Below are 21,004 nucleotides of genomic sequence, written 5' to 3'. Positions count from 1 at the left end.
CTGTCTCACTTGTCGGGCATTGTGCTGAGCTTAGCTTCATATGACCCGCAAGTGGAGTGGCGACTGGCTTCGACTTGCTCATTCTAAATCTTTCAAGAACTTTCTCAATATATTGTTCTTGAGATAACCAGAGCTTCTTGCTCTTCCTGTCCCTGAAGATCTTCATTCCAAGGATCTGCTTAGCCGCGCCTAAGTCTTTCATCGCAAAAGACTTGCTTAGCTCTTTCTTCAGCTTATCAATCTTGCTGGCATCATGGCCTACAATTAACATATCGTCAACGTAGACTGACAATATGATAAAATCACCTCCTGTGAACTTCTTGAAGAAAACACAGTGATCTGAGGTGGTCTTGTTGTAGCCATGGGTTGACATGAAGGACTCAAACTTCATGTACCATAGTCTGGGAGCTTGTTTCAGGCAGTACAACCTCTTCTTCAACCTGCATACAAGGTTCTCTTTTCCTTTGACTTTGAAACCTTCAGGCTGGTCCATGTAGATTTCTTTGTCTAAATCTCCATGTAGAAATGCAGTCTTCAGATCAAGTTGCTCGATCTCCAGGTCCAAACTGGCAGCAATCGCGAGCACCACTCTGATTGAAGACATCTTCACCACTGGTGAGAAAATCTCTTCAAAATCAACACCCTTTTTCTGACTGAAACCCTTCACAACCAGTCTCGCCTTGTACCTTGGTTGTGAGCTATTCTCCTCAGCCTTTAATCGGTAGACCCACTTATTTTTCAGCGATCTCTTGCCGGCTGGCAACTTCACTAAGTCATAGGTGTGATTTTCAACTAAGGAGTTCATCTCCTCCTTCATGGCTTCTAACCACTTCTCCTTTTGGTCATGCGCCATGGCTTCTACAAAACTCTGTGGCTCTCCTCCATCAATGAGCATTACATACTCATGTGGGCTATATCTGGTAGAAGGTTGTCTTTCTCTGGTAGACCTTCTGACTGGAGGGACATCATCTTGTACAGGTGGAGTCTGATCGTCACCTGCTTCATCATCAACCGGATCACCATGCTCCGATTGGGTATCTCCCCCGTAATTCTGGAGTGTCGGTGAAGGAACTGGATCTAAGTTGACAGGAACTTCTGAATTAGATTCAGGCTTTTCCTTCGCATCATCAGGAACTTGATCTTCAAGGAATACAACATCCCTGCTTCTGATGACTTTCCTGTTAACTGGGTCCCATAATCTATAACCAAACTCTTCATGAGCGTATCCCAAGAAGATACATGGTTTGGTTTTATCATCAAGCTTGGATCTCTCATCTTTTGGAATGTGAACAAAAGCCCTGCAGCCAAACACTCTCAAGTGTTTGTAAGACACGTCTTTCCCGGACCAAACTCTATCTGGAATGTCACCACCCAGAGGAGTTGATGGAGAAAGGTTGATCAAGTCATGTCACAGCCCAAAACCGTTTACTACCTTTGCAAATTTTATTTGAAAATTTTTATATTTTCGAGATATTAAAAATATAAATCTATGAGTCGAGTTTGTGGAGAATTATCTAGTCGCGCCCCTAGCTAGATGTATGACTCTAAATTCTAGGTTATACCTATAGAAATAAAGTTTTATATTCCAAAAATATTTTTATATAAATTTGGGCCTAAATAAATTTATTTACTTAAATATATTTATCATGGACATTATATTAATTTTGGATTAAGAATAAAATATTTTCATAAATTTTGTTAGTGTTGGGCTTATTGTTATTAATGTGCCAAATTCTTTTGCAATGATCCTAAAACAATTATTCAAGTTTCAACATTTATAGTTTATTAATGATTTCAAGGATTTGGATACCTTATTTTCGTATCTGCAAATTAACAATTTCTACTCTATTTATTTACATTTGTTTAAAGAAGTCTCCAAGCCAGCCATTCCTATTTTCATTCTTATCAGATATCTAACCGCCCTAGTTAGATATGACTTTGGACTATAAATTATACCTATAGAAATAGAAATTTATTTTCCCAAAAATTCTTTTAATATGAAATTGGGCCTACATGAGTATTTGCATAATTTTTACAGTGGGCCTTATTTTATTTAGATTGGGCTAAAGTATATTTCAAGCCCATAATTCCTCTTGCTGATTTCATTTTATGATTTTTCCTTCCAAACAAACGTGTATTTCTCCTCAGCCACAATTCTATCTCTCATCTTTGGCCACATCATTTTTTTTTAAAACAACAAGTATCAAACTTTCCTATTTAAAGCATCGGCCTTCATCATCTGATTTTTCGAAACATGCCAAAAACACAGCAAGCTTTAAAATTATTTGTGCTCTTTTCTCTGCACAAGGTAATTTTATTATTTCTGTAAATTTTTCATTCTTCTCCAGTTCACTACTGTATCCCATATTTTGTGCAGAGATAATTTTTAATAATCTTTAAACTCTCACAATTCATTTTACTCTCAAATTCCAAAATCCCCAACATCTTCAATTCAAAAGCAAACAGAAGATTCAAAAGCAAACTTTGATCAGCAAGCCAAATTTGATTTCCACAGCAGCAAACTTTGAAACAGCAAAACTTTGAATGATTTCTTTCTTTCACACGTTTATGTTCAAACAAGTAAATTCAATCTATTTAAACCTCATTGTATCATCCTCAAAATTCACAAATCCAACAAAAAACTCAACTTTTATAATCCAATCTGTAAAACCCAGCAGCAACCGACTTACTTGTTCCCTTCACAGTTCACCACAAAATTCAATCTGCTCTTTTCACTGCAGAATTCCATTGGTAATTTTAATAATTTCTGCAAAGTTATTTTATTTCAGCATCTAAATTGTTTCTTCATTCTCTGCTCAAAACCAAGATTTCCAAATTCATACATGCATACATCATCAAATCTATCATTTATATTTAATATGAAATCAAATAGAATTCATATCCATAGTTTAACAGAGAAAGAATTATGAAAAACCTAGACTGATAAAGGGGAGTTGGACTGAAATTTGGGGGAGGAGTTGGTGCAGAGGCGGTGGCAGGGAGACGTAGGGGCGGTGTACGGCGAGAGATGAAGCAGGGGCAGCGGCACCGTGGTTTCTGCCGCTGCTGTGTATTTCCGGTCGGGGCGGAGGGAAGGCGCCTGGGCAGCGCCGCTGTCGACGCGGGGGCGGCGATGGTGGTGCTGCTGTTGGCCAAGAGAGAGAAGGGAGGCGGTGGCTAGGCGGCGCTGCTGTCGACGTGGGAACGACGATGGCCGCCGCTGCTGCCGGCCGAAGGAGAGATGGAGGGAGGTGTAGACACGGTGGTGAGGTCGCTGGAGAGAGGAGGCAGAGCCGCTGACCTCCGGCGGCTGGCTGCCGTCCGGTGGCGGCGGCAGGGGGAGGCCGAGCGAGAGAGGGAGAAGGGGAAAGGGAGCCTGCGTGAATGGTGAAGTGGGGTGAGCTGCGTATTTTGTATTTGTGTGGTGGAAGTGAGAGTTAAATTAGGGATTTAAGAGAGAGAGAATAAATTTGGGCTCAAGGGTGGGCTAAAGCTTTAATTGGGGCTTAATTTATTAAATAAGTTGGGCTTAATTCTATTTTTAATATGGCTGCATTTACATATATTTTTACAATGATATTATTAAACTTTATATTTCAATTTACATTATTAATTTAAATTTAGTTTTCATTAAATATTGAGCCCAAATATTTTTATAAGAAAAGCTCTTTTATAATCTATTAGACCAATGATTTTTAAATGGCTTTATGATAATAAATTCTTAAGATTTAAATTACTATTATTATTATTTTTTTTAAGTTCAAATAGGCCCTTATATGTTATTATTTGAATTTATCTGACTAGGTGCGGCGCGACTAGGATGTGAACTTTAAATTCTTGCAGTTAATTTTCAAAACTCAAAAGTTCAAGTTTCAGGTGTGGGATTTATTTCAGTACATGCACGTGGTTAATATTTGTCCATTTTAATATTATGTGTTTACCGTATGTGTTGTAAAAATATTTATCGCTAGGGGCCAGCATAATTGGTCCAGGACTTCACCGTCCTTGGTATGCCACAATGCGATTTCATGTTACAGGGTTGCAACCATTATATTGTCGCCAGGGGCCCACATATAGGGTCCGGGACATTAAAGTCCTTGGAATGCCACAGTGCGTATGGAAGTTATGTTACGTTATGACAATATGTGTTACCATTTTATTAACATGGACAATTATTGCATGTTCCCACACTGAGTGTACCCTGTATGCTCATCCCATATTCAACAGTTTCAGGTGATTGATATCGGAGGCGCGTGGAGAGTCGAATGGGCGCGTCGAATCTATTTAAAGATAAATGTTTCTTAAAACATATTATGTTATTTCATGTGATATCTTTTGGTTATGTAAACTCTGAAATTCTATACTATTTGAGATTTGTGTGTGATTTGTCTAAATAAATGTTATTATATTATTTTAATGTCATGACTTGTTTAATTTATATTTAAATTCATTTCAAATATTTATTTAAGAATTTATATCTTTACGAAAATATATACATGGATACATACATAATTTTTAATTATATAAAGATTTTATTTTGTTATATTTTCCGCTGCTAAAAAGATATTATTTTATACTTAGAGTTTTTCCTTAGTAAAAGTTTTATTAGTTAGTTAATTATTTTTCTGACACCTTCATGTCGTGCTTTGAAAATAAAGTTGTTTAAATTTATGAATTCAAAATCAAGATTTATATTTGAATACATTATTGAAATTTTTTGATATCTTATAAATCGTTTTAAAAGTGCTTTAAAAACCAATTTTATTTAAAGGTTTCTTTTTCTTAAAATTATTTTCGAAAATATTTATTTTAAAAGTGAGTTTTAAATTATTTTAAAAGACTTCCGCATTAAATATTTATTTAAATTTTATATTTAACTCCTTAATTAGATTAGGGTGTTACAAGTCAACTGCGGTCCTCATAGCTTCACCCCAAAAGGATTTTGGCAGTTTGGAGTGCGACAGCATGCATTTGATTCTCTCACAAATTGTTCTGTTCATCCTTTCTGCCACGCCATTGTGTTGAGGGGTCTTTGGGACGCTTTTCTCAAGCTTGATACCATGGTTCCTGCAGTGTTGCTCAAACGGGCCTTGGTACTCACCGCCGTTATCTGCACGAACACACTTCAGTTTTCTTCCTGTTTGTCTTTCGACTTTTGCTTGAAAATTCTTAAAGACCTCCAACGTTTGGTCTTTGGTTTTCAAAGCAAAACACCAGACTTTCCTCGAAAAATCGTCAATGAAAGTGACGAAATATAGTGCGCCACCAAGAGTTCTGTCTTTCATGTAGCACAAATCTGTGTGCACCAAATCAAGAGGTTGAGCTCTTCTTGAGGGAGAGAAGCTCTTGAATGCAACTCTGTGTTGTTTTCCGGCCAAACAATCAACACAGGTTTCCAAGTGCATTCCTTTAACCTCAGGGATGAGGCTTCTTCTAGCCAAGATCTCCAGACCTTTCTGGCTCAGATGCCCAAGCCTCTTATGCCATATCTCAATGGAGGAATTTTTGACGACTGCATTCACCTCTCCATTGGACAACGTTGCATGCATTATGTAGAGAGAATTTTGCTTTCTACCCTTTGCTGCAATTAGAGAGCCTTTGATTAGCTTCCACTTTCCTCCGCCGAAATGGTTGATGTAGCCATCATCGTCGAGCTTGCCAGTGGAAATAATATTGAGTCTGATATCAGGAACATGTCGGACATCTTTTAAGATAAGCTTACATCCAGTGTCAGTAAGCAGGACAATGTCTCCTATACCAGCAACTTCTGTCACACCATGATTGGCCATTCTGACTTTGCCAAAGCTGCCACCGGTGTAGGATGCAAACATATCACGATGTGGTGTAATGTGATATGATGCACCCGAATCAACGATCCAGTCTGTTTGTTGGCATGACGAACTCACAAGAGCATCATCGCAAACTACGACAACATCGCCATCAGTTGCAATTGCTGTTGTGTCTTTCTCAGCATTTTCATTATTTCCACGCGCTTGATCTCTTTTCTTCTTTCTGCAGTCTCTCTCATAGTGGTTTGGACCACCGCAATAATGGCATTTGAAGTCTTTTCTGGGTTTAGACTTCCCCCTGGATTTATCTCTCGAGTATTGAGAGCCTTTACTTTTACTTCTCCCTCGATCTCCGTTTTCAGCAATCATCGCCTTTGTCTCAGAAGAACGTTCTTGATCTTTTCTTCTGGATTCTTCATTAAGAAGACAATCTTTGACCATCTGCAAGGTCAGTGCTCCACCTGGAGCCGAGTTGCTGATTGACACTACAAGAGTGTCCCAACTGTCCGGCAACGAACTGAGTAGCAATAAAGCTACGACTTCATCATCAAGAGAAATCTTCATGTTGGTGGATTGGTTGATAAGACCCTGGTATGCATTGAGGTGCTCCGTCATGTTGGCACCCTCCGCATATCGCAAGCGAACGATTTTTCTGATGATGGAAGCTTTGTTTAAAGCATTTTTCCTTTCAAACATAGCTTCCATTTTCTTCCAAAGAACGTCAGCTTTTTCCTCATTAGCAAAATGATGAAAAATACTGTGTTCAATGAAGCGCCGGACGTAACCAACTGTTTTTCTGTGCATGATGACCCATTCATCATCACTCATATCCTTTGGTTTGGCATCATCTCCATGTAAGGGCAAATAGAGATCCTTACAATAGAGAAGATCCAACATGCTTGGCTTCCAAATTGAGTAATTTGATCCGTTCAATTTGAACATACCACCAAGCGACGACGATTCCTCCATTTTTAATCCGCCTCAGAACCAAGGTGGTTCTGATACCACTTGTTGGGAAAAGTGGTGAATAAATATTCACGAGTGTCAAAATAAATGACACTTGCACAGCGGAACCAGGATAATTCTTTTCCCTCTTGCTGGATTACAAAATGGGATCCAAACCAAGAAAAATATTTGGTGCAAAATATAAGAAAATATGAGACAAGAATTTTTACGTGGAAAACCCAAATTGGGAAAAACCACGAGACCGTAGTCTAGAAATCATCCACTATGTATATAGTAGGCTTACAAAATTCTCCCTACACAAAATAGGGGAAACACAAATCTCAAGTTTAATAACTTGGAAAACACAAGAGGACTGAGCTACTATTTTAAGAGAGATGAAAAAAAATCCTATGATTTTTCCTCACAATTTTCTTCTCTCAAATGCACTCACCAAACTCTCTCTTGTTGCCTCACTTTTCTCTCGCACTCTGCACACCTTTCCTTCTGCAGAACCCACTGCAATTTATAGGAAACTTTGGCTGTCGTTTGTTGAAAAAGGAGCTGCAAATTTTCTTCCAATTTGATGGGCTGCAGCTAATTGTTGAACCATCCACTGCAAATGTCAAAAGTTGATCCTCAATGTCAAAAGGTGTGGGCTTGTGGGGACCATCCACATGAAAGTGAAAAAGCTCAACAATTGCAACAGGGTAAGAAACATATACAAAAAAGGGCAAATTTTGAAAAATATAAAAAACACATAGAAACAGAACACTAAAGTTGTTACTGTGCACAAGCTTGCTGCCTTTATAATAAACACCAGTCAATGAGATCTCTTCTCTAGTTCATTTAAATTATCATGACTTTCAGTTATATTATTGACGGAGTAATCAGAAATGATGTCTCAGAATTTTCAGTAAGAAAGTTCAAACAACAGAACACAGGTTCCCACCGGCCACAACCACTAGTTAAAAAACAGGGACTTGAAAAATAATTACCAAAATCAGTGTTGAAGGTGCCGCCAAGGGAGGAGGCGGAGATGGTCGTAGTGCTCGGGGAAGGAGAAAAAGTCGAAAGAGGCAGAAGAAGAATCTTTCAAATAACGACACAAAACTCGAGCTGCTCAGGCGCGGGAAAAAACTGGAAAGAGGTGTCGGCGCTATTTTCCTTTTTTGTACGTATCATAAAATTATGTATAATCCATTTATAATAATAATTCTCCCACTAAATCACAATTAATATGACACATTTACTTCATTCACACTATATTATTCACACTATTGTTTGTCAGGAAAGTAATCTGAATTGGGATTGTTATTCCCAGGAAAATGATTCCATGGAAAATGAATCCTAGTAGATTCATTATCTAATGTTTGGAAATATCAAAACTAATTGTTAGGATTAGGGCTGTCTAATTGGTTATCGGGTTTTGGATAATCCGTTAACCGAATCGAAATTTTCGTGTTTGGGTATCCAATAACCGAATTTTTTGGGAATCGGTTCGGTTTCGGGTATCATTTTTAAAAAAATTTCGGGTATCGGTTAACCCAATAACCGTAACGGGTTAACCGAAATAACCGAAAATTATATAATAAATTATTTAATATATATATTATATATATTTTAATTATTAATTCATTAATTTATTTATTTTTTATTTAAAAATTGAGTCTTAGCTAAAATAAAATTATGATATATTTAAAGTTTAAGAATAAGCTTTAGTCTAGTGGAATAAGTTGCTTTGTGTATTTTCTAGAGACGAAGGTTCAAATCCTCTATCTAACAAATTATTTGAATTTTAATTTTTTAAAATGGTTATTTTGGATACCCAAATAACCGAATCGGGTAACCGAAGCGGTTAATACCCAAATAACCGAATCGGGTAACCGAAGCGGTTATTGGGTAACCGAACACCTAAAACAGTTCGGGAACGGTCAGTGAAATATGGCAATTTCGGGTTCGGGTAACCGAAAATTCGGGTATGGGTAACCGAACCCGAAATTCGGGTATGGGTAACCGAACCCGAACCGATCGACAACCCTAGTTAGGATTCTGGATTGTATCATTAAATAGATATATTTAATTAACATATGTAAGAATTAAAGTGATATTTACCCTTAATTTTCAATAATTCAGAATATAATTTTCGAGGTTTAAAAAATTATATTTAATAATTCATAATATAATTGATAGTGTGAAAATAGTTCGGGGTTTAAAGTGATATTTACCCTTAATTCTATAGTAACAACAAAGTACATTATTAAGATTAAATAAATGATTTATAATTCTAAAATTAAATTCATTTTTTTTCTTAGATAATAATAATAATAATAATAATAATAATAATAATAATAATAATAATAATAATAATAACAATAAGTATGATTCATAATTCTAAGAATTAAATTACGATTTCTTGAAATAATTCATGAATTAATTAATTAATTAATTAATTAATTAATAATAATAATAATAATAATAATAATAATAATAATAATAATGATTCATAATTCTAAAAATTAAATTATGATTTTCTTAAAATAATAATAATAATAATAATTTTTATTTTATAAAAAAATAATATTGGATATATATGTAAGTAAGAATCCTGAGAATGAGGAAAAAGAATACCTAAGAAAAGCTAGGAATAAGAATCCTGGAAAGTTGTACTGCTTTCCTTGTTTTCAGGATTCTTATTACTTTCTCTATCTGATAAAAATTTAACCAAACACTGGAATTTAATATTTTGGAATCAGATTACTTTCTCAGGACAAAATCCGTTTCTTAAAATCTATGTCATCTACTCATCTCATATTATGCATGTTTTTATGAGACGAATATAGTAAATTATTTAATGAGTGAATTTGTAAAATGTCCACTTTCATATTGTAAAGATAAAAAATGTCCACTAAAATAAAAAACTTAAAAAATGTCCACTGTTACCAAAATGCCCTTCACATTAAAAATTAAAAAAATGTCCACTTCATTTTACCTTTAAACACTACCCCTTTAAAAAATCCCGCATTTCACAACCAGTCGAATTCACAACCAAAATTTGGTTGTGAATTAGACTGAATTCACAACTAGTCAAATTCACAATTTTAATTTAATTCACAATCAGAATTTATTGGTTGTGAATTCATAACCAGTTAAATTCACAACCAAAATTTAATTCACATACAGAATTTTTTGATTGTGAATTCACAACTAATCAAATTCACAACCAAAATTTAATTCACAATCATAATTTTTTTTGTTTTTGGTTGTGAATTCACACCCAGTCGAATTCACAACCAAAATTTAATTCACAATCAGAATTTATTTTGGTTGTGATTCACAACCAGTCGAATTCACAACCAGAATTTAATTCACAACAAGAATTTATTTTGGTTGTGAATTCAAGTAGCTGTGAATTTGAATTTTTAAAGTTTGAATTCACGACTAAAAATAGAATTTATTTTGGTTGTGAATTCGAGTTTTAGTTGTGAATTCATAGATTTGATTGTAAATTCAACAATATTAAGTTGTGAATTAATCGAGCTGGTTGTGAATTCAAGAACATTAAGTTGTGAATTCATCGAGCTGGTTGTGAATCCATAGATTTAGTGCTGAATTTAAAAACATAAAGTTGTGAATTCATAAATCTAATTGTGAATTCATTGATTTGGTCGTAAAATCAAATTAAAATGGAGAAATAAGAAGAAGTTGGCAAAATAATTTTTCAAGAATTGAATTGAATCTTTTAAGGCAAAATAACTCCAAACTTGGACCAAACTCGGACCAAAGTCACCCGAATCCCTTTTCAAGAATAGCAAAATCCATCAAGAAACAAATTATCATTTCCAAGCAATACCCAGAAAGTACAAAACTACCAAAATTTATGCACAAACCAGGGGGCTTAGCCCACTGGCCACCAGGTCCTCACTTAAGTGAAGTGACCCGGGTTCGATCCCTCTTGGGAGCGAATTGGAGATTGGAGATATAAGGTGGATTTGGTGAATGGAGAGATAAGGTGGTTCTTGGAGTGGATGGGGAACTAACTACTAACATCTAACATGACTTTGACCGATCAAAAAAAAAAAAAAAAAAAAAAAAACCAAAATTTATGCACAAAGTGGAATATTCCACAAAGCAGAAAAAATAAATAATACGCCTACTTAATCTGTAAAGGATGAAACTTTACCAAACTTTCACAATGAAGAAGAATAAGAAGCTCCAGCACTCCAAAAATCTTTTCGACCCACAATAAGAAATAACTGTCTCGACAATCCACAGTTCCTAGTTCTCCACAGATACACAAATATCTAGACGTATGCTTTGAAATCAAATCACACAGAAACTTCAACTGAATAAGTAATTGTCCACAAACGGCGCAAGTCTTTGGGAGAAAAAGAAAAGAAAAGAAAAGAAAAAATATCATATGGTGGGATCCGAACAACTTCAACTTCGATCCGAACAACAACAGCCGATTAATCGACTTCGAGAATTTGCAATCGCCGCCGCCGCCACTCCGATCGTCGGCGATCGAGTAAATTAGGGCGAGCCCGATCGATTTGTTGGCAGCGGCGAAGTCGTGGTGGGTATTGGTGGCGGACGGAGGCTAAAGTCACGGCGGGGCTTGAAGCAGGAGATGGCGGAGGCGACGAGGCCGGGGCGGCGGCACTTCGCGGCGGGGGGTGAAGCAGAAGATGGCAGAGGCGACGAGGCCGGGGCAGAAACGACGAGGCCGGGGGCGAACCAGGAGATGGCGGAGGCGACGAGGTCGAGGCGGCGACGCTTCGCCGGCGATCTGAGCTCGAATGGAGGGAGGGAGAGAGAGAGAGAAGGGGGAAGGAGTGTACCGTGAGGGAGAAGAGAGAGAGAGGGTGGAGAGAGAGAGAAGAGAGTGAGAGAGGAAGAAGATGCTAACCTGGAGAGAGAGTACATATTTTTTAAAGGAGGGTATTTCTGTCTTTTCAATCAAAAAGTGGACAGTTTTTATTATTTTTATCTTAGTGGACAATTTTTATCTTTACAATATGAAAGTGGATAGTTTTATATATTAACTCTTATTTAATTATATGAATAAATCGATTAATCCGATTTAATCGATCGATTACGGATTAATCAGTTAATAGACAGTCATAGCATCGATAACTGAAAAAATTCGATTAGCGATTAATCGATTTTTTCGGTTCGGTTCGGTTACGATTATAATCGGAACTGTTTTACCAACCGTATTCAAAATATTAGACTAATGGCTTAAATATTTGTAATGCGCGTAATTGACATGTTAAAAATAAAACTGAAATTTAGAACTCAATTGAACTTATTATCCACGAATCTCAAGTCAATAGATTCAGTTTTGCAGCTATCTCGAAACTTGTTCGTCGCCATAGAGATCACAGCTCCGATCTAAAACCAAACACTGAATTTACGTGTTCACCCTGCATTTCGTAGTGTGTTAAACAGCAAATTGCTGAAGAGGAGTTTGGATTGAGTTCAATTCGCAATGGCCGATCCAACGGTCGGCGGCATCTCGACGGAAGGGGAGAAGACGAAATCGGAAAATGGTGAAAAGGGAAAAGGAGATTTGGATCCGGAGTTTTTGAGTTGTTTGCTTCAGCCTTCGCCGCCCGATTCCGATCCTAATTACATCGGAATCCGCCGCCTCCTCCTCCACCGGAAGGCGCAGGCCGACCAGCTCAATCGCAAGGTATTTTTTAACGTCTCCTGATATAGTATGCATCTCGATTTGCAATTTATGCCATATTTGAGGATTAGGTGCTTTACTTGATTTGTGGAAGAGATCGGGCGTGAAGCTTAAAAGAAGTTGGTAGTCCTAAGTTTTCTAGATGAATAACCTCTACGATCAAACCATGGAAGCATTTTCATCAAATAATTACTGCATGCCAAAATCACAAGCAAAACTCGAGTTTAAGCAGCTGATTTCGAGATTGTGATCAAATATTAGTTTAGGATGCAGTTCTTAAAATTATTGCTATTAGACATGGCGAAATGTGCGTTTATGTAATACTTATGCAGTAGATGCATGAAATCCTTCTATTGATTAGGCCTATAACTGGATCAAAAATATGTAAAGAACAAAGGGAGATGTTGAGAGAAGCTGCGTAAAATGACCTGATTTCGTTTAATTGTATCCTAATTGTGGCTTTATACCACATGTTTTTAGAAGCATACTGTTTTTGAAGTGGATTCTTATATCATGTCCCCTGACTGGTTCTGTGATTGCTTAAAGTTAGTAGTTCCAGTCGGAAAACATTATCATTTTTTCTGTACCTGTTGGCTAAGATTTTCTTATAGTTTTGTTGTACACTCTATCGAGTATGAGAACTTATAAACATGTACAGTTTTGTAATTCTCAAATAAGTTATGCAGCAAAAATAATCACTAAGTTCGTATCATGGTTTTGTCCCTGATCAAATCCCTTGCTTGCATGTTGTAGGGCTGGAAATGTAATGAAAGAGGTTATGTGGCATACCGTAATTTCATTAATAGGCCTAGGAATTGGGAGAGTAATCAGACACCAAGTCTATCGAGCACTCCAGGACAGAGGTTGCTAATTCTGGCTCTGATAATGATGAATATTGGCTAGTGTAGTAACAATTTTCTTATAATTGTTACTTGATTTCATTTAATCTAATTTATCTTTCTGATGTAAGTTATTATTTAAGTTTTTCTTCCACACGGTTCTCACATCAGGTTAATTTACTGGTTGATGCATCAGTGGACGATGGATACAATCTCCAAGTCCACTCTTCCCATTCTATGATGCTGACAGCTGGAGTACTGGCAGGGTATGTGCTTTCCTCTATGGGTCTTTCAATGCTATTACATTTACAACAAACTACATGAGAATAGTAGTAGGTCAGGCATCTTGATGTCGATGATAAAGCCAGTAATTACAAAAATCTATTAAAGGGTTATTCTTTGTCTGTTCCTTATGATAAACTATGATTTGTATAATGATCTTTGTATTACTACTTTACTGCGAGGTTTGGCGCTGCATTTCAGTTTTTGTATCAAAAGTTTTTAGCAAAGTATCCCCATTAGGCATATAAATCTGTATTTAATCCAAATCTGCATATATGTCTATATTTAGGCTGGTTCAGTGGTACTGTGATCTTGAGATGACTGGTATGGAGCCTTCCTTTGAAAAATAAAAATAAAATCTCCCCCATTTATTAAGTCAAATTGATATATCTATTGCATCTGAGGTTTTTTTGAGATGATGGCTTGTGGCACGTTGATAAATTAGAATAAGTGAAGTTGCTTATCAGAAGCCACATACAGGAACATACTTCTTAAACTAGAGCATCTTAGCATTATATTATTTTCATTATCTTTATAGGATTTGCGGAGTTCTAGCCGAAGACTAAGCTGCAGTACAAGTTTAAGTTCAATTACAAGTGAGACTGAGCACCCGCGTAAAAAAGTTGAACCTGCATATTCCTTTGTAGGGATGCACTGCATATTTGACCAATCCAAGGCCATGGGTAATTCCTGACATGCTAAAATCAGATCTACATTGCCAGTCATTTCCAAAGTTAAAAATTGTCATATTCACCGGAAGCTCATCCAAAATTTCTTGTGGCAGTTACTGTCATAAAATTTGGTAACATGAGTTCGGATCTTCTTGCTTATGGATCAGCCGATGGAAGCCTGACTGTATGTACCGTCTCTATGCCACCATCTGTACTGCAGCAGTTAACTGGGCATACTAAAGATGTCACAGGTTGGATTAACTGGTACTGACTGTGTAATCTTTTCTATATTCCTGGTTGTTATTTTTTGCTTCCGGATGCTTGCTCATCTGCATTAGTCAGAGCTATATATATCCAATTCAATTTCTTTCCTCTTGCAATTTCGGGGAGGTTAGAAGTTTGAGTTGGTCGCATAATTTGGCATCAGTAGGATTTATAAATCTGCCCTTTCCAGATTTTGACTTCTCAGCAAACAATCAATACATTGCATCTGCCTCAATTGATAAGACAGTGCGAGTATGGGATATCTCAAAAGGGCTTTGCATAAGGGTGATTTATGGAGTATCTTCGCAACTCTGTATTCGCTTTCATCCTGTAAGTGGATCATAAGTTCTGGATCATGCCACATTTTTCAGTCTAAGAATTTGGCTGGTTGATACACAAAATTTTTATCTTTTCTTCTTCACTGTTGCAGGTTAACAACAATTTTCTTTCGGCTGGCAATGCAAATAAAGAGATTTTGGTAAATTTCTCCCCACTTTCACCAATTACATGAAATAAAATTATACTTCTGAAAAGTCACTCCCTTGTACGTTATTTGTTTGTTAATTTAATGGTTGTTATTTCTTCCTCTCTTTCTTATGTAACTTGCATTTTAGGTCTTCAATTTTAGCACAGGTAGAACAATCAATAAAACCACTCTGTACAGTGAGGTGACGGCTATGGACCACGACCACACTGGTCAGCTTATTTTCTGTGGTGACTCTCAGGTATATACGTACTTGGCATGGAGGACCTACCATTTTCAGATAAGCCTTCAACTCATTTCCTAATACAAATTTATCACTGACTGGCTGTGTAGGGATGTCTATACACGGTTACTATGGACTCGCGTACTGGTGCCCTCTCTCGTACTCACCGCCATCGAAGTAAAGCCAAGCACCCATCTCCAATCACTACTGTCCAGTACAGAACTTTCTCTTTGCTCGCGCGTGGTCCAGTGTTGCTCACTTTTTCTCGAGATGGAAGTTTGTCTTTCTTCAGGTAATCTTGAACAAACAAACACACATTCAATTATAGATAATGTTTACAGAATTGTGGATTGTTTAATGTGACGGATGCCTTTGTTACTGTAGTGTTTCGCTGGAGGTACAAGGCTATTTGACTGTTCGTTGCGCTCTCAAATTGACTCCACGTCTGCACAGCATCCGCGCCTCCTTTTGCCCTTTGCTTTCTCTCGAGAAAGGAGAGTACATAGGTAAGTATGTCTGCTGTTTCCACTTGTTGCGTGGAAATTTGTGTCGCGTTTCTGAGATTGATATCTCTTGCTTTTCGGTTCAGTTGCTGGGAGTGAGGACACAAATGTCTACTTCTACGACTTAACACGGCCGAAGCATGCATGTGTCAACAAACTGCAGGTTTATTTATCACCGTTATAACTCCATTATTTATGGTGGTTTTTTATTGGATTTTTCTTAAATGGGTTAATTGCCTATAAATAAACAAAATATACCCACATTTTGTTTTTTAACCAATTCTATTTTCTTGGTCAAAAAGTGCATAAACTTTTAATTTTTTTAAGTTTGGCATGAGTTCAAAGTTCGTTGGCCAGTAATTAAATTTTCCGAAGTTCAATGAGCAATTCAAAGGTACCGTTAGAAGGCTCTCTAATGATACCCATACTTTTCATGCCATTTTCCTACTACTTTTGGTGATCAAAACCCAACAATATGAGTATCATTAGAAAGCTATCTTCAAGAGTTTTCCAACGGTATGGGACTGCCCATTGAACTCCAAACAATCAAGTTATTGCCAGCGAAGTTTAGGCTCAGGGTAAATTCCAAAAACATAAAAGTTAATATATATTTTGACCAATAAAATAGATTTGATTAAAAATCAAAATTTGGATATAGTTTGGGTATTTATTGACAATTAACCCTTCTTAAATTATAGCCGGAACGTTGCTCTTGTAGTGACCTTTTTACTCGAACTAACAAGTATATACTATACTTATCTTCGTTGCTCACTTAATAGCTCGAGTCAAAATTTCCAACCAATTGAAGCTGATTTGGTATTGAATGTGAATGGATTTGATGTATATGTAAAAAGAATGACAGTGTTGCCAAATCAGCTTCCAACAATGCGAAGCTACGATGCGCGTCAGTTTCAGGTGATTGAAAATTTTGATTCGGGCCATTAAATGAACAACGGAGATAAACAACTTCTGTGTTTGTAATGTTGTATATGCAGGTTAAAAAGTCATCATTAGATTAAACATCCGGTTTATAATTTAAGAATTTTTTTTAAAAATAAACATTATTAGAAAAAATCCAACATTGTGAACAATTGTGATGTAGCATTGATTGATTGTAACTGCAGGGTCATGCCTACCCAGTAATAGGCATTGCTTGGAACCATGGAGAGAACTTATTGGCTTCTTCCGATTTCGGCGGCACCGTTATCGTATGGAAGAGAGAGAAAACACACTGAAAACAGTAGTAAGTAATTTCATGGATGAATCTTTACTTGCTGGAGTGGCATGATTCCTGTTCTTCGTTACTGCCAGAAAAGACGGTATGATATTGATACGCGACGAGAACGATGACAATGCCATCTGTTTGACCAGAGCGTGACGCTGCTGTACACTATACCAAAGTTTTTTCAGGGAAAGAAACAGAATGTAGATTGTAGAAAGATTTGTTTGAACGCTGATCTGAAATAATAAAATGTGTTGATGAGTTGAGAGCGTGTCTATTTGTAGGTTTTATAGGCGGCGAAACACACCTTTCTTGTAGCATTCATCGTTTTTTATTTTTATTTTTTGATAAGTTACAACATTAAATTCATCGTTTTTTTGTGAATTTTTTTTTGTAGATGGAGGGATTAATAGATTCTCTACTAGATATGAGTTTGCATCTAGATTCAAGATCTGTCTCCATAGGGATTAATATTAAATTTATTATTCGATACATGTGCTCCGTTGTAGTCTAGTTGGTCAGGATACTCGGCTCTCACCCGAGAGACCCGGGTTCAAGTCCCGGCAACGGAATTCTTTTTTAACCTCTAATTTTAATATGTATGTGCGCGTGTCATCTTTAGTTTAACACGTGGTTTAATTCTATTAGTTGAATTCGTACGAGTCTTTCTTAAATGGGTAGTGATAAATTTACATAATATGTATATACATAATTAGGGTAAATTTGTCAATTTATAATCTAATATAAAATTCGATAATTGATGTAATTAGAATTTTACATAATTAACCTTAGCACTAATTAAGGAAAAAATATGTTCAAATTTTGAAATTTGATTTTATAACATTCTCCTAATAATAGAAGATTCTTCTCTTTTTTATATAATTAACTTTACGTAATTTTTTGCAATTTTTGATGGAACACTTAACAAATCTAAATATTTTATTATTTTAAGGTTAACAAAGAAATTAATCAATACAAACAAGAAACGTTCAAATAGGTTCAGCAAGTGACACGGAGCCACCTCAAGGCCATCTAAAGTCATGAACTTTTTATTTATTATTATTTTAGTAATGTTATTTTTATTAGATATGCAAAATAAGTACATAAAGTAGGAGGATTTTTTGCTTAAAAATTCCACATAAAATATATACGTATTTCAGAATTTTTTTTACATCACTCTTTATATGTAATAATTTTATATTTCAAATATAATTTTTAAAAAATTCACATATACTTCAATTTTAATTTTTTAAAATAAATATGATAATTGACGTAAATTACTCAATAAAGAACTTGAATATGAAAACACATAAGCTTTCAATTTTGTATAAATTATAATGATAACTATAGTTATTAAATAATTTAAATATTTCATATACAATATTAAGATAAATACAATTAAAAATAATTAACAGCAAAAAAAATGTAATATTTAGGTACTATATTTATATGTTCAATATTTACGTGACTTTAAATCTCTTAGCTTTTACGAAAAATATGTATTATAGAGATTTTCATAATGCATATAACATATTTGAGTTATGATTCTTTTCCCGAGTGTCATTTTTAATTTTCTCCTATTTGACAAAAACCTTTGTTTTTTTTTTTTCTCATAAATAATAAAAGAAACACATCATTCATTTTGATGGGGATGGCTAAAAATGCTCATATTAAAATATGTACTCTTTAAAAAAAATAAACTAATCGTACATAAAATTATTTGTTCTAAGATTAGCTCATTATTTAACTATGTCTTCGTATTATATTAGTGAAGTTTGAATTGGTCAGTAGAAAAATAAATCATATTATTACAATTTTAACAAATACTAATAAAAAAAGTGTTAGATACCGAAAAATGAACTCCAACAAAATTAGACATATCATTTTACCTAAATTTATCCTCAAATATACTTATTTAATTATATATACTTCATCCGTCCATAAAAAATAGTCAATTTTTGTCATTTTGGAATGTCCATAAAAATTAGTCCATTTCCATTTTTGGAAAATATCTATCACATGGTGGGCCCTATTCTCCACTCACAACATCATTATAAACACTACTCATATTTAAATGGGTCTCTTTCTCCACTCACAATACAATAATCATTTTTATTAAAACTCGTGTCGTTCACCTTTAGGACTATTTTTGGTGAACGGATGGAGTATAATTTTAAAATTTCCCTAAAAAATCTAATTTCAAATTTATAAAATTTAATTGAATATAAATTTGAATGTGTGAACGCATATTTATCATTATATGTGAAATATATAAATTATTTAAGAATGACAATTAATACAAATTTTATTGTTAAATATTTTATTTTAAAACTAAATATTTATATATAAAATGAACCAATATAAAACACAAAAAAATATTTTATTTTAAAACTAAATATTTATATATAAAATGAACCAATATAAAACACAAAAAATATGTTGGGTCCCGGAGGGTTAACTGAACAGGTGTATGGGGGGATACACATGTAGGCTATTTTTGCGAAAAATAAACAAACCAAATTTCAGTTGAAAGATGGTTGTAGACTAATACTGAAATATATATTATATCAATTTCTTTATTTTTTATTTTGATTTCATTAATATCTTATAATTTTATGTATTATAATATATTTTTATGAAATAATTGAACGACATGATCAACACGAGACACAATTTTCATAGCTATAATTTGTTAGTATCAATTTCATTGATATCTTATAATTATAATCTTCTATATCGTAGTATACTTTTAAGAAATAATCGAATAATGTTGATTTGGAAAATTATATAGAAATTTAAAAAAAAACTATATATATCAAAAGAATTGTAAGAGACTTAAAAATATCGATGTAAAAAAAAAGCCGAAACTAAGAAAATTAAGAAAAAGAGAAAATGGTGGGGGTATCAAAAAATTTGGTCAAAGCAATAACATTTGAAATAAAAAAGAAAATTAAAAATAATTAAAAACATAAACTTAAAATAATCTCAAAACCTTTACACAAAATCTTGGGTAAACCTGGGTGTATACCGTATAACCGGGTTGACCCGTACTCAGAATAGTATTATTTATATGATTTGAGTCAGGATATGAGTTCAAATAAGAGTACGAGTCAAAGTGCAACCTAGTTGTACGGTACAATCCGGTGTACCTAAGATCACCTCTAAACTTTAATCGATCATATTTTTCATATTTTAAACTAGTTTTTTTTTTACAAATTATACATCAATAATTTTTTTTTATCACAATCTTTAATATAATGCATATTACAAATTTTATTTTAAATTAAATAACCCAATTTCTGGAAATAAAGAGCAAAAATAAGAGAAAAGAAAGAACTAGCCGGAAAAATGAAATTAAAAGAAAACTTTATCTTTGGCATGGGCAAAGCAACAAATTATGGTTGGTTTCGTTCTAGAACTTGGAGTTACTGTTCAAGCATTTTTTTTAATAAGACTGTTGAATTTAAATTGATTGCATATCTGTAAAAGATTATAGTGATTTTTAAGGATGCAAATCCATGATTTATTTCCTAATTCAATAGTGTATAGAAGGCAAAAATCAAAAAACTTGTCACATTTAATCAAATAACCGATAATATATGAAAGGGGCAAATCAGCCATGATCGTAAATATTTAATAATAGAATTAATTTTTGAGGGTATTATGTATGTACATGTTATGTAAGAAAATCTTTTCCCTTCTTAAATTATGCAAAATATACCGCCACAAGTTACTTTACTTTTATACTATACATTTTTTTTAGAATTATTTGTATACTTTTTTTTTTGATCAGTAAAGTAAAAATTTTATTAAAAGAAAAGGGATCAAGGCATCAGGAATGCCAATCAAAACAACAAAACAAGTTTGAAGTCTTTGGAACACCAAGAAGTAAAAGTAATTCCTAACTCCACGATTTTGTAGGCCTCATTCCAACTCCAAAGTCTCCCCTTAATCTGTAAAACAAGTCTATCAATATCCCAAGCCTTGTCCCGAAAACGACTATACATTAATCTCATTCTATTCACAGAAAAAGACAAATTTATCAAATAGATGCATCTTACTTCCCCCACATATTATTGGCATGAAGCCGCCA

General features: G+C 34.6%; 1 protein-coding gene, 1 long non-coding RNA gene and 1 other non-coding gene across 3 annotated transcripts; all 3 read left to right on the top strand.

Moving 5' to 3' along the window:
- Window positions 1-2,155: 2,155 nt before the first annotated feature.
- Window positions 2,156-4,422, top strand: LOC131005469 (uncharacterized). The gene is made up of 2 exons (XR_009095267.1): window positions 2,156-2,751; window positions 3,805-4,422. It is a non-coding gene; the product is annotated as an uncharacterized LOC131005469 (long non-coding RNA).
- A 7,583-nt stretch (window positions 4,423-12,005) lies between these two features.
- Window positions 12,006-17,178, top strand: LOC131005380 (uncharacterized). The gene is made up of 12 exons (XM_057932327.1): window positions 12,006-12,426; window positions 13,177-13,286; window positions 13,459-13,528; window positions 14,083-14,227; window positions 14,329-14,466; window positions 14,670-14,809; window positions 14,910-14,957; window positions 15,094-15,204; window positions 15,297-15,478; window positions 15,571-15,692; window positions 15,776-15,852; window positions 16,814-17,178. The coding sequence occupies exons 1-12, from the start codon at window positions 12,223-12,225 to the stop codon at window positions 16,922-16,924; spliced, it is 1,458 nt and encodes a 485-aa protein (XP_057788310.1). The 5' UTR covers window positions 12,006-12,222; the 3' UTR covers window positions 16,925-17,178.
- A 232-nt stretch (window positions 17,179-17,410) lies between these two features.
- On the top strand, window positions 17,411-17,483 carry TRNAE-CUC (transfer RNA glutamic acid (anticodon CUC)). Its single transcript has one exon. It is a non-coding gene; the product is annotated as a tRNA-Glu (tRNA).
- The last annotated feature ends 3,521 nt before the right edge of the window (window positions 17,484-21,004 follow it).

This window comes from Salvia miltiorrhiza, chromosome 1 (genome assembly GCF_028751815.1).
Source record: "Salvia miltiorrhiza cultivar Shanhuang (shh) chromosome 1, IMPLAD_Smil_shh, whole genome shotgun sequence".
In the NCBI taxonomy this organism is placed as follows: domain Eukaryota; kingdom Viridiplantae; phylum Streptophyta; class Magnoliopsida; order Lamiales; family Lamiaceae; genus Salvia; species Salvia miltiorrhiza.
Note: the sequence above shows the minus strand (reverse complement) of the source record. Positions and strands in the feature narration are given on the sequence as shown.

Bases quoted from the DNA above. Each gene is read 5' to 3' on its own strand.
- LOC131005380 (XM_057932327.1), top strand. From the start codon at position 12,223: ATGGCCGATCCAACGGTCGGCGGCATCTCGACGGAAGGGGAGAAGACG. The intron at 14,810-14,909 runs GTAAGTGGATCA...TCACTGTTGCAG, and splicing joins TCTGTATTCGCTTTCATCCT to GTTAACAACAATTTTCTTTC. The intron at 15,853-16,813 runs GTTTATTTATCA...TTGTAACTGCAG, and splicing joins CATGTGTCAACAAACTGCAG to GGTCATGCCTACCCAGTAAT.